Source organism: Canis lupus, chromosome 17, assembly GCF_048164855.1.
Source record: "Canis lupus baileyi chromosome 17, mCanLup2.hap1, whole genome shotgun sequence".
NCBI lineage: Eukaryota > Metazoa > Chordata > Mammalia > Carnivora > Canidae > Canis > Canis lupus.
This window is the reverse complement of record NC_132854.1, coordinates 18,839,082-18,853,343: the sequence shown is the minus strand read 5'-3', so window position 1 is coordinate 18,853,343 and position 14,262 is coordinate 18,839,082. Positions and strand designations below refer to the sequence as shown.

At 35.2% G+C, this 14,262-nt stretch overlaps 1 protein-coding gene across 6 annotated transcripts in view; it reads left to right on the top strand.

Moving 5' to 3' along the window:
• Positions 1-14,262, top strand: part of GPC5 (glypican 5) — a 1,343,507-nt gene that overhangs the window by 46,832 nt on the left and 1,282,413 nt on the right. For all 6 annotated transcript variants that reach the window (XR_012009862.1, XM_072782622.1, XM_072782624.1 and 3 more), the window contains exon 2: positions 2,031-2,192. Coding sequence is in view for 5 of the 6 variants with exons in the window: in XM_072782622.1 (XP_072638723.1) it covers positions 2,031-2,192 (162 nt within the window). In the remaining variant the exon portion in view is untranslated. The remainder of the gene's footprint in view (positions 1-2,030; positions 2,193-14,262) is intronic.

Genomic DNA, 14,262 nt, shown 5'->3' with positions numbered 1-14,262 from the left:
CAAGTTGATGGCAAAGAGGGAAACTGAGGAAAAAAGGGACAAACAATTAAAAGACCATGAAGGTAGATTAAGGGAAATAAACGACGGCCTGAGGAAGAAAAACCTACGTTTAATTGGGGTTCCCAAGGGCGCCGAAAGGGCCAGAGGGCCAGAATATGTATTTGAACAAATCATAGGTGAAAACTTTCCTAATCTGGGAAGGGAAACAGGCATTCAGATCCAGGAAATAGAGAGATCCCCCCCTAAAATCAATAAAAACTGCTCAACACCTCGACATTTAATAGCGAAGCTTGCAAATTCCAAAGATAAAGAGAAGATCCTTAAAGCAGCAAGAGACAAGAAATCTCTAACTTTTATGAGGAGAAATATTAGATTAACAGCAGACCTCTCCACAGAGACCTGGCAGGCCAGAAAGGGCTGGCAGGATATATTCAGGGTCCTAAATGAGAAGAACATGCAACCAAGAATACTTTATCCAGCAAGACTCTCATTCAGAATAGAAGGAGAGATAAAAAGCTTCCAAGATAGGCAGGAACTGAAAGAATATGACCACCAAACCAGCTCTGCAAAAAATTTTAAGGGGGACTCTTAAAATTCCTCTTTAAGAGGAAGTCCAATGGAACAATCCATCAATCTTATTCTTGATAAGCACCTTCCATGCTGCATCCCTTTACCTCTCTGTTTTCTAGTACATCTGCTATATATAAAGGTGCCTGACTGGTTGTTATGTGATTTGCCTATTATCATTGTACTGGTAAACTTGGGTGGGTTTAACTTTTTTATATTTGTATATTGTTCTGGTGTAAAATGAGATTTTAGCTCATCTAGGATGAGAGTTGTTAATCATATTAGCATTTTTTCTAATCACAGCTCTTAACATATGTGTGTTAACTTCACATTTCACGTAATAAGCATCTTCCCAGATGTTTTCTGAATACAGTTGTAAAACTAAAAAGTACTTTTAGTGGTAGGCATTGTCTCTAGCAAGCTAGGTAATTAGTAGAATTTTGGACAGAGGGTTTGGCCTATGAAAGATTGTTACTGCAATCAATAATCACTTATTCCACAAGCCCAAGAGCATAATGGTGAGCTGAGAAATCAGGTGAAGGTTTTTCATCTTTATTTGATGTATAAAATTTGATTTAATTTCCTCAGGAAAAGTAATTGTTTTATTCCATATACTTCTGTATGACATATTTAGATCAAATACTTTTGACTGAATTAACAAAATCAGCAAAAATAAATTTCCTGGGCACCTGGGTGGCTCAGTCAGTTAAGTGCTGCCTTCAGCTCAGGTCATAATCCAAGAGTCCTGGTATTGAGTCCTGAGTTGGGCTCCCTGCTCATCAGGGAGTCTACTTCTCCTTCTCCCTAGACTCCTCCCTCTGTTCATGTTTTCTTCTCTCTCTCTCATTCACTCTCTCTCAGAAAAAAACAAACAAAAACCTGTTTATTTTTTAAAATCTTTTATTTATTTATTCATGAGAGTTACAGAGAGAGAGAGAGAGAGAGAGAGAGAGGCAGAGACACAGGTGGAGGGAGAAGCAGTCTCCCTGCAAGGAGCCTGATCTCGATCTTGAGACTTCAGGATCATGCCCTGGGCTGAAGGCAGGCACTAAACTGCTGAGCCATCCAGGGATCCCCCAAAGACCTGTTTAAATAAGATAAAAGTTTCCTGATTTATCTCTGTACTTATGTAATAGTTAATTTGTTTTCTATTATATGGTCTATTTGTTAGGTAATAGTCATTAGTTAATTGAATGGATAATATTTGATCAAATGTTAATGAAATATTTGAGCAAAGAGTTAATGGTTTAGAATATTTTGTTTCATGGTTGGGTTAAGGGACAATACACATACAAATATATTTTCATATTTTTTTTAATAGCAACTGTTCTGGTAAATCAGTTTCTCACATAGAACATGAACCCCTTCTATGCAGGACTGATCATTAATTCCTGACATGTAACATGTGACATTCATTAAATGAACAGGTAATCATTTCGAAAAATACCATATATCTGTTCCAGGATCTGATCTTCAGGTTTGTGTATCCAAAAAACCTACATGTTGCAGCAGGAGGATGGAGGAGAGATACCAGATTGCAGCTCGTCAAGATATGCAGCAAGTGCTTCAAACATCCAGTTCAACATTAAAGTTTTTGATATCGCGAAATGCTGCAGCTTTTCAAGGTAAATGTATTTTGATTTCTGAAAGTAAGGAGAAGCCTTGTTATGCAGTTTTCCTATTATTATTATACTGAGTCACTTGTCTGGCTTAACTTGTCTTTGCATTCTGGTATAAAATGAAGTTTTAGCTTCTTTTAACCCTCAGAACTTGTTTCCAAAGTCATCCTGAGCATACATGTTGAATTGGATTGGGCAACCCTTCTGTTAGTGAAATGGAAATATATACCTTTCTAGAGTCCTCCAAGATCCCCCAGTATTCTGACTTATGGTTTTACTATAACATGGATGGACATAATTATTAGATTTTAGTAAAGTATTCTGTAACATAAAATCTCATGGCTTTTAACTGGGTAATTATAGATTTGTTTTTAAAAATACTATTTGAAGAAATATTTGTCTAATTTTTCCTCCTACTACCTCATGTGGTTTTCATAAGAACACCAGTGTGATATATCAAAGTGCAGACAAGTCTGATAAACAATAAAATAGGAAATATTAATTGGATATTTAAGGATCAGCTAAGACCAGAACTCAACCTCAATTCAAATAGTATGTTCAGAAATAAAATTAATGGGTTATAAAATTACAAGGCACATTGGAAAATAGATGATCTTTTTCTTATTTTAGTCATCATCTCTATAAAATTCCTTATTACTACAGTAAAATAGCTCAATTTATTTTTCTTTTAAAAAGGATTAGTTTTTCTGCATATGATTAGGATAAAAATATCTAGATTATACTACTTTTCAAACAAATTTATGCTTTTGTTCAAAGCAAAATATAACTTCAGGTAGTTTTCCTTTTTCTCAAGTATATTAATGTCAATCTATTTAAATAACTTGTGCTTTGTTTACATGAATAACTAAATCACAAAGCTGATTAATTTTTAAAACTATGCTCATTAAATAAAATAAACACAATAAATCAGGATAAAATTTAAGTTGAGATAAAATGTAGGTCCATGATGAATTGGTGATTTTTTTAAGGAGGAAACTGACTTATCAGACTTTAAGATGTTATTATTTTAGTGATTATTTTTAAGATGTGTTAGAAACAACCTTTCTGTTATGGGATGTATTCATGTGAAATTGTTGGAAGAAAACATATTGATATGCCTTTTATTTTTTATTTTGTTATTTATTTATTTATTTATTTATTTTGATATGCCTTTTAGATGAAAATTTGTCATTTGAACTGGTTGAACCAGAACTAGAAGACTTTAACCAAACAGACAGAGTGATATGATGATTTTTTCTCATAAAAATGCACAACATGCACAATATGGATAATGCATTGTAGAGATAAAGGGACAATAAACAAGTTTGACCAGAACAGGCATGAGGAATGTGATGGAGATTCATATGCCTGAAAAGGTGAATTGAACTCACTTGGAAAGAACCTTAAAGTATTAACTTAAGTTTGAGAGTCATTAAAGATTTTTGAACAGGAAAGCTTCATTACGATTTCCTAACTTGTAATGTCAAAACAAAATCCCTTCAAGTAAGAATATATGGCTGAAGAAGATCATGACCAAAGAGGCCGACTTTTTATGGATGAAAATTAACTATAGAAGTGAAAAGAAAGTGCCATCAGTTGCTAATATATTGGCACTCAATGAATGTTAGTCAGACATTTTCTTCTGCCTTCAAAGATACTGTAACCTTTCACACATTGTTGGATAAATTGATCAAGATAGAGAGATAGAGTACATTATGGAGTGCCTAGTTTGCTCACTTGCTCAGCATACAGCTCTGGATCTCAGGGTTGTGATTTCAACTTCCACATTGGGTGTGGAGCCTACTTTTAAAAAAACATAGATAGATAGATAGATAGATAGATAGATAGATAGATGTAGAGATAGAGAGATAGAGACTACATTAAGTTCAAAGGATTGGGAAAAATACAAAACCTGCATTATTTAGACTTTTAAGATGGGTTCAGGCAGCTGAAATATTTTGGTGATATCACTAAAAGTTTGGTGACAACTAACTAGTAGAAATACATGGCTTTGTCTCTACCAGAGTGTCAGATAATTTTATGTACATTAAAAATCGTTCTCTTTAATACATTGTACTGTATTCAGTAGGTTGAGTTTTGCTGTTTACTTAAATATTAATCATAGAAAATGAAATTATAGGAACTTTCTTAAATATGACTTGTTATAAATTTTCTCCCTTTTCTTTTTAAAGATTTTATTTATTTATTCATGAGAAACACAGAGAGACAGAGACTTAGGCAGAGGGAGAAAAAGGCTTCCTATGGGGAGCCTGATGTGGGATCTGATCCTGGGACTCCGGGATCACGCCCTGAGCTGAAGGCAGACATTCAACTGCTGAGCTACCCAGGTGTCCCTTGTTTTCTCCTTTTATGAAATGTCATTTTATTTAAGAATCAAGAAAGCAAGACAAAGTTAGAAGAAATTTGCCTAAAGGCTAACTTTATTGGAATACATTCTTTTATAAGAATACCTGCTTTTAATTTAATAAGTAGAGTAGTTTTAGGCTATGTCCAGAAAAACAAGCTTAAATACATATACAAATTTTGTCTAAATACATATGCTAAAAGCAATTTGAGAAATCATATTTACTGTACCATAATTGAACAGGCAACTTTGTCAATAAGCAAAATGCCTACCATCTAGTTTCTGTGCCATCAGAATATCTGAAAAACAATTTAAAGTCTTTCTTTTTCTAAGAAGAAAGAATCCAACACGTTTTATTGGGAAACTGTCTGCTGGAGAGAAATTTAATGGGGAAATCAATTTGCTTTTCAAATGATGTTAGCAGATTTGCTACATTTTGATATGTAGCAAATTTGATTTTTAAATACTTAATTTATGTCTTCTACTCCAACAGTATTAACCTGTTTTTTAACTGGTATTCTGGGTTATAAAAGACTTTAGACTGAGTAGTAGTCTAGATGTACTTTGGTTCCTTCTCTCATGGCTTTTGTAGAATCTCCTGGAAGCATGTTTTTGAAGCAGCACTTTGGGTGTGGCTGATGGGAATGATCACTTGGGTCTGTGGATTTAGGGAGCACCCACATTATTGTGAGATGAAGGAATTTTTAAAGTGGGGGGAGGAAACAGACAACTGGTGCTAGAAGACATAAGGTTATCCTATTTACAATCCCCATTCACCTTTAGAATTCAGCCCTGGAAGGTAGAGTTGGAATCAGCTTACTGGGACAACTCTTCTATTTTTCTTTTATGGAATTTATTTGTGTTTGTTTCAGTCTGATTTCCTTAAAATAAACAAACAACAAAGCAAATATCTATTTTGGAAGGGTCCATAATTATGACCTGGGGCTTCTATATCCTAAGTGTAGTCATTCAGACAAGATGAAGTCTTTTATAAGATAAAAGGAACAAGCTGATATCTCTGTGTCTGTTGCTGTTCGTAAATACATGGTGCTGTTTGCAAAGAGGAATGTTAGCTTTGTCACAGTGCACACAATAATTGTTCTTTATTTTCAGGGGCTTAATAATGCTCATGAATAAAGCAGAACAGCTTGAGTGAGATAATGCAAAAGACTTTACTTCCCTTCAGCTCTTCTACTGTGAGTGTGGGGTTGTTGGCTTTAAAAATATTTTGGAAATATTCTTCATAATGTTTTATTTACTTATACACTAAAGTATGGTGTGACTCATGAAGAAATAGAGGAAGTTGACAGAGAATATGTCATCTACCGTAAAAAAGCAACTCTTATGCAGCTTTCAAATTTGTCAGTTTTTAATCTCCATTCAAATAAGATGATGCAATTTAGTTCTTTAAATTTAAAACTAAACAAAATTTTCAGCATCACTTTCAGAAATTAATAGGAAAGAAAAAAAATAAAAAATAAAAGGAAGGAATATTTGGAAAAACGATACTGGAAACTTGTGTTTTGTTGAAAGGTTTGGGAGGTAAGGTTAGAAAGCTACATCTTTCCTTTGAGATGTACCTTTCCCTATTTCTCATATCTTCCAGTAGCTCATGTATTTCTAAAGTATACAATAGATACTAAGTCTTTATTCTGGAGATTTCCAGTTTTATATGAGGCAGTTAAAAAGTGTACATTATTACAGAAGACTGAGTGATAAATGATAGAACAGGAAGATTTAGCATTTTATTTATGATTTAATTCTCTTGGCTGATTAAATTTTCATATCTTGGTTGTAAGTACTTGAAAGATTGGCAAGCTTGTCCTTGTGGGTTGAAATGTAAGATTTAGGGATTTAATAAAAAAATACATTCTATTTTTAATGAAATATAGGAATAATTCCAAATTAAAAAGTAGGTAAATTAAGAATGAGAATGTAATTAACGGATTTTCCTCCTTACACTAACAGATGTTAGCTACTGTAGAGTGTGTGGCTAGTGTATAACTACTGGAAAACTAATGTAAAGTCAAAGGCATCTATATCTGTAGTCAAAGGCAGAAAGATATAGTGAATATTTGAATTTATTAACATATTGGAGAGTAAAGAGATTTATATAAATGTTATTAAGCATAAAGTATATTAATTTTATTTCATTCACTTCAGCTATACCTTATAAAGCTAGATAAATTTTAAAATTATTCCTATTTTACTATTTTCCTAGTATTAAGTGGGAGGGTAAAAGGAATAATACTTTTTTTTTTTTTTTTTTTTTAACACTGGGAATTATCTGATAAACAGTTCAAGTGTAAGAGAATGAGTAGCCTAAGGCTGGCAGGGTTGAGGAGGCTTGTTTTTCTCTATCTCTAGCACCTAATAAATATAATTAATTGAACCACATAAATGAATGAATGAGTGAATGAATGAATGAACAGTACTCCACAGGAGGATGGTTCTGAAGTAAAATGACAGACTCTCTTCCTCTCACCTTTCTTTCATGTATTCCTCTCTCAATGGTTTACTATAGCTGTGGAGCACCTACTAGGTGCCAGCGCTGTCAGGTACTTGGGTTGTAAGTGTCCAGACCTTCAATCTGTTTTATTTTTATTGATTCCTTCAGACTTCTAATATGGCAACATCTGGTTATTGCTTTTATGAGCTAGCAAGGGGCACATTATAGCGTCTCTATCAATGGCATTCAGAACGTGATTGCACAATTTTTCCCCTTCAGTTATAGGCAGCGCGTGGTTTAGCGTGTTATCTTATACAGCAGCCATCAATGCAGTTGGTCTTTATCCAAATGTCCTTTATCTCTGAAATGTTAAAAAATTGTTTCTTTTGAATCTGTGTCAGCAGGCTACTGTTAATTCTGAAAATGGGTAATTTTCCTATATTCTAGATAAAAGTTGCAAGAACTTAAATTACTTTTCAGCTGGAAATAAAGCTTGCTTGGCATGCAGCATTATCGATAGTGGAAATTATATTAAGTATAGACCTAAGATCAGGTTTACTTTGCAAAATTTAGCTCTTAAACTTTAAGAAGTAAACTTTTAGTTGTTTTGATTCTGACAGTAGGTTCTGATAATATCAGCTATTTCCACAGTAATCTACGAAACTACCATCCTCACATCCTTCTCTCTGGCCTTTCCACCTCCCATGTCTGTGTGTGACACTCTCCTCTCCTCTTCAAGTAGTGGCATAATGTATCTGTTAATTCCTTATATTCATTATATGAGCATGGAAATATTAAATAATCATCACGTGACTCTGAGGGTGAATTTAAACTGAGGACATTTTTTTTAAATGTCCTTTTTTATTTAAAAAATCTTTTTTTAAAAAAATATTTTACTTATTTTGAGAAAGCATGCACAAGAGCATGAGTGAGGAGAAAGGGCAGAGAGAGAGGGAGGAGCAGACCCCTCTCTGGGCAGGGAGACCCAGGACTCAATCCTAGGACCCTGGGATCATGACCTGAGCCAAAGGCAGACACTTGGCCCACTTAGCCACTCAGGTGCCCCTAAAAAGTCTTTTTTTTTTTTTCAGTTTTATTGAGATATAATTGTTCTTCCTCTGCCTTATTGTTAAAGCCCCAATTTGGAGGGGATGATCACCCTCAGTGGTGAAGTGCCACCATAGGGATGGCATGAGCTGGAGTGGGAAGTGCATATGGTGGAGCAGCTCTGAGAGCTGCTGTGGGGAATGGGAGAGGAAATGAGCTGAAGTCCAGTTAGAGGGACGGACAGGGGAAATGTCTAATGAATAGTGAAGCCAGCTTGCATGATTGCATGATTGTACTGCTGCTTTCATTTTTAGCCCTATCTAGTTTTTGCCAAAGGAAAAGGCATGAGTGGTGGGGAACCATGGTTGAACGCAGGTCATAGGAGATCTGTTCATCCATCCAGCAGACATTCATGGGGCAACCACTACATACCAGTGTTGTTTTAAGTGGTTGCTGTACCTCAGTGAATGGAACAAAAATCCCTATCCTCCAGGGTGCACTTCAGCCAGAGAAGGTAGAAGATAAACAAATATAATATGTTAGGATGAATGAAATGCTTTGGGAAAACGTAACGTGGAACAGAGGGAGGGGGAGCAACAGCGCTGGAAGACTGCTGTTTTAAACTGGACCGTTAGGGAAAAGTTGACATTAGAACAAAGGTTTGATGAAAGTGAAGGAGTGGGATACGTGGATGTCTGGGAGAAAAGCTTCCCTGCAAGAGGGAGTAACCCCAAGGTAGGACACTGTCTCAAATGTCAGAGGAATAGCAACAAGGCCAGTAAGGCTGGAGCATGGTGAGGGGTGGAGAGTGGTTGAAAGGCTGTTATAGGGGGGCAAGGGTAGACCTAGGAAGCCAGTTAAGAGGTTATTAAATAGTCCAGAAGAGGCATTGTGGTGACATAGACCTAGTGCTGGCAGTGGTAAAAAACAGTCAGATTCTGGATATATTATGATCATCATGGGACCCCGCGCTTGGTGGGAAAGGAAGTGAGGCCAAGAGGGGGTTGGTTGTAACTGTGCCTAAGGTATGTCTGTGGGGTAAGTGCTTGGTGTGCCATGGAGGGGAGTTCAAGATACTGAGGCAGTAGGATACTTTCCATGGACACTTTGGAATCTCATAGTCGGCTGGGAGAGTTGGAGTAAGAGAAACTCACCTGTTTCAAAAGTTCTCAGTGAAAGAGGGACTTTGAAGGGCCTGGCAGTGGTATTCATTGATTATCTGATGGAGACTAATCTTTTTTTTTTTTTCATTTATAAAACCATTTTATGGAGGTATGATGGACACAAAAAGCTGTACATATTTAATGTACACAACTTGATAAGTTTAGAGATAATTATGTATCTGTGAAGCCATCACCACTATTTATGCCACAAACATAATTGGAGCAGGCTGATCTGTGACACAGGGTTAAAATACTAATGGTCTGGAAGAGCCAGGGGATTTCTAGCTGCTCCCTATGATCTGGCTCTGTGAAGTGGTAGAAATGATGTGTCTATCATACTCTATGTGTAAATATGAAAACAACATTGATTTTGATAGAAGAACTGATGATTCTACACAGTGGAACATATTATTAATAATTTAAAAGTAAAAAAATAATTTAAAAGTAAAGGGCATTATAAAGAAATGACACACAAATAAAATTGAGTTGCTTGAAATTTGTTGGTTTTTTTTTGTTTTGTTTTTGATTTTTAAATATTTTATTTATTAATTCATGAGAGACACAGAGAGAGAGAGAGAGGCAGAGACACAGGCAGAGGGAGGAGAAGCAGACTCCATGCAGGAGCCCGATGCGAGACTCAATCCTGGAACTTCAGGATCATGTTCTGAGCCAAAGGCGGGCACTCAACCACTGAGACAGCCAGAATTCCCATGTTGCTTGAAATTTGTAAGCAAACTTTGAGCTTTGATGGGAGAAAGCATGTAATAAGACTATGTTGAATAAAGCTGCACAAGTGTAATTATGGTCAAAATCATGAGTTCATATATGAGAAATTTTAAGCTTATTTTAATTATGAAAGATATAACTTGGTTACATAAAATTGAAACTAAAATTCTTTATTAGTCAATAACGCATTTAGCAAAATAGGGTTCTGTGATGAATATAAGGCTCCTGAGACTCAATTTAGAAGTCTTAGTGGTAATTCTCATAACTTGAATAGCATCATTGCCATTTACCATTTCTGTATGAATCAAAAATGAACTAAGTTCTGTTTACCAAACAGTATCAATAGTTTTCAATCACTTCAATAATACCTTCTTATTATTACCATCTCTTAGTTAATTAGAAATACTTGCAGCTTATATAACTGGCATTATTGCCAAATTAAAAAAATTTAAATGATATAATAATTGCAAATTATGAAACATAGTTTATTAGAAATATGAAAGCGTTTTTAATAGCTTTTTTTCTATAGCCTTGGGGAAGAGAAGATTAAGATGAAAATATTAAACCATCATCCATAATATTTAATTGGTAAAGTGGTAAAATGTAATAGAAAATAAGATATCTTTCTTTCCTTGGACAGATAGAAGACTTAAATTTTATAGCCATTTCTCAATGTAGCTGTTCATGATGGGAAATTATCCATGCATATCTCCATACTTTTAACATAAAATATATCTAGCAATAAATGGAATATATATGCTATAGCTTTTATGCAGAAGGCAAAGGGCTTGAAATGGCATCTCAAGATCCAGAGAGTCATAATAGTAAATAAAGGGTAATTGTTGGATTGCTATGCTATGTTCCTTTTATTCCAGGGTAATTCTGCCTGTGGGCCAACTTTTGTATAAACAAAGATAATTGAACTTTTGCACCTTAAAGGACATTGTGCTCTTGTACTGCTTGTTTGACTCCATCTCCTGTGGGTATAAAGTTGACTTGAATGTTAATTTAGGAAACATGTTCATTTTTTTTTCTGTAAGTAGGAATCAGTTGAAGATATTACGTAGTAAAACAAACATTGGTTGTGGGAAAGTATTTGTTGTGCTTGGACAGGCAATATGCTTGAGTTTAAGAATAAGGGTTTTAAATTTGGAGAGTCTAGGTTTGAATCCTATCTTAAGATATGCTGGTGGGGGCCTCTATTTCTTTGCTGTACGTTGGGATAATAATAGTGCCTTCTTCTAGGCTGCAGTTAGTGAGGCTTGATTGAGGCAATCCCTATAAAGTAACAAGCATGGAGGTTGGTACATTGTGAGCACTCAGTATATGTTAGCTCTCCCTTCTTCCCTCATTCATAGTGTATATCTTCCCCAATATTTGATAACCAGCAAAAAATTTCAGGGCAAAAATTATCTAATGGTGTTTCTGGATGAGTGTTATGGGGGATTGCATAAAGTTAGTTGTCACATTATCAGAAGTGCTGTTCTGGCCAGGCAGCAGAAGTGCCTTCTGATCCAAACTCCTAGATCACTCTTTGGATTCCTACAACCTGAAGGGAGTTGCCAGGGGTCATGTTGCAAGTGCTTGCGGTTATGGCCAAACATGTTCTCTATATTGGTAAAGACAAGCAATGAGATCAATTATTTGGTGAATAGTAATAGCACATTTTATTTTTTTTAATTTTTATTTATTTATGATAGTCACACAGAGAGAGAGAGAGAGAGAGAGAGAGAGAGAGAGAGGCAGAGACACAGGCAAAGGGAGAAGCAGGCTCCATGCACCAGGAGCCCGACGTTGGATTCGATCCTGGGTCTCCAGGATTGCGCCCTGGGCCAAAGGCAGGCGCTAAACCGCTGCGCCACCCAGGGATCCCCGTAATAGCACATTTTAAAGCAGATTTTTCTGCTGCTTAGCTGGTAGTCAAATGAATTTTCAAATTTCATTAAATGGTATTAAATTGTAATGCTTTGACTCTCACTGTAGTAGGAACTAGTATGAGCACAGAAATCTAAGGTTTGACCAAAAGAGTGATGCAAAGGGACAGAATCCATGGCAAATTATTCAATGGCTTAATGAATACCTTAATATTCTTAGTGTCCTCCAAATGGAACTATCTTTACATACAAAAGGCTTTCAATTTTTTATATCACTGATTCATTCACCAAACACCATCAGGGAAGTTTGTAATTTATGTTGGCATTTTTTTTTTTTTTTTTAGATTTTATTTTTTTAAGTAATCTCTACACCCATTGTGAGGCTTGAATTTACAACCCTAAGATCAAGAGTATCATGCTCTGTGGACTGACCCAGCCAGGTGGATTGGCATATGTTAACACAGCCATACCTTTAGATTATGCATTTGTGAGTTATTGCATAGAACCACTAACTTCAAATTGGTCCTTTCATGACAGCATGGGAAAATAAATAAGTGCATAGCCTTCAGAGTGATGTGAAAGGTTTTATGGTAGGTAGAATAGGATAAAAACTTAATTTAAGATTTAATTGAAATACTTTAAAGGCCTCTGTTTATTAAGGTAATTTTTCTTTTGATTTAAATGTTGCTAATCACTGTTCCGTATGTTTTGTAATTGATAGTTGCATTTCCTCTGCTTAAAATGTGAAATATTATAATTTTTTGTCTAGAAGACTTCTTAGAGGGTTTCCTCTCTGCATGAGGAAAGACAGTCTGGAGAACGATGGACATGTATAGCCTTTGGAAAGTATGGTTTGGGAAAAGGGGCAGTGGAGTGGCACAGAGGGGTCCACTGGTTCAAGAAGGAACAGTACATGCAGTGTTTTTGTTCTAATTTTAAAAATCTGGGTTTAACATGCTTACTTTAAAGCTGTAGTCCCAGGGCAATACTTTAGGATGATCTAGGCCAGCTGCTTAATTTGCTTTTATTGCAAATCTTCAAAGTAGGTTTAAATTAAATTATCTGTATATTTGGCAACTCTTACTAAATATATTTAGTATATTTGTTATTTTAATGAGATCGTATATTTTCAATGCAATTTAAGAATATATTTAACAATTGCTAGTCTACATTGGTACAGCTATTCTAGAAAGCAGTTTGACAATAGTTAGTTAAGATATATGTTCTTTCTCTGTCTCTCATCTTTCTGATCCTTCTAATGGTTGTATATATTGGAAAATTTTTTATAGACTGTTTAAGGACATGTAGAAGCATGCTAATGAAAGTGTATGTTGTAATACAGATAACCTGGGTCTCTGTGATTGAAGGAAAGGTGAGGAAAATGCATAGAAAATGCATTATGCATCATTAGGAATAATCAAGTAAATACATACATGATGACATGGAAAGACCTTAAAAACTTAAAAACATAGGGTATAGTGAAGTAAGGAAAAAGAATGAGGTATATAGATAGCACAATTCCATGTATGTATCTTAAAAACACATGTACCAAACAGTTTTATTTTACTGTAAAACGTGAAATCAGAGTTTACATTAAGCACATTAAAATGATTGTGTATAATTATATAATTGTGCAGTTTACCATCCAACTGCATAAATATTAAGAGATGTGGGGGATGTGAAAAATAGCTAATAGCTAGGAAAAAAGAAAATGAAATACCTAGGTTTAAATCTACCCCAAAATGTACAGGATTGCATGCTGAACGTGCTGGTGAGAGAAATCGAAGAACCTAAATAAATGGGGAGATATACCATGTTCATGAATTGAGAAATTCAACATAGTAAAGATGACAATTTTACCTAAAATATTCTGTAGTTTTAACATAATTTCTATCAAAGTACTAATAGGCTCTATGTAGATTTAGTCAGTTTTTTCCTAAAATTTATACAGAAAGGTACAGAACCTAAAATAGCTAAAACAATTTGAAAGAAAGAAGAATGAAATGGGAGGAATCAATCTACCTGATAATTCAGCTTACTGCAAAGCTACAGTAATTGAGAGTATGGTATTGGCAGAGAGATAGATGCATAGAATATGTTAGAAAACCCCAAAAGAGACCCACACACTTTTGCACAACAGATTTTTTTTTAAAGATTTTATTTATTTATTCATGAGAGACGCAAAAAGAGAGAGGCAGAGACATAGGCAGAGGGAGAAGCAGACTCCATGCAGGGAGCCCGATGTGGGACTCGATCCCAGGACTCTAGGATCATGCCCTGACCCAAAGGTGGGCGCTCAATCACTGAGCCTCTCAGGCGTCCCTGCACAACTGATTTTTGATAGGTGCAAACTTCATTTAGTGGAGGAAGGATATCCTTTTAACGGATTGTGCTGAGCTATTGGACATCTGTAAGTAAAATATTGTTCTAATATTTTTGTGTTGAAATGCCT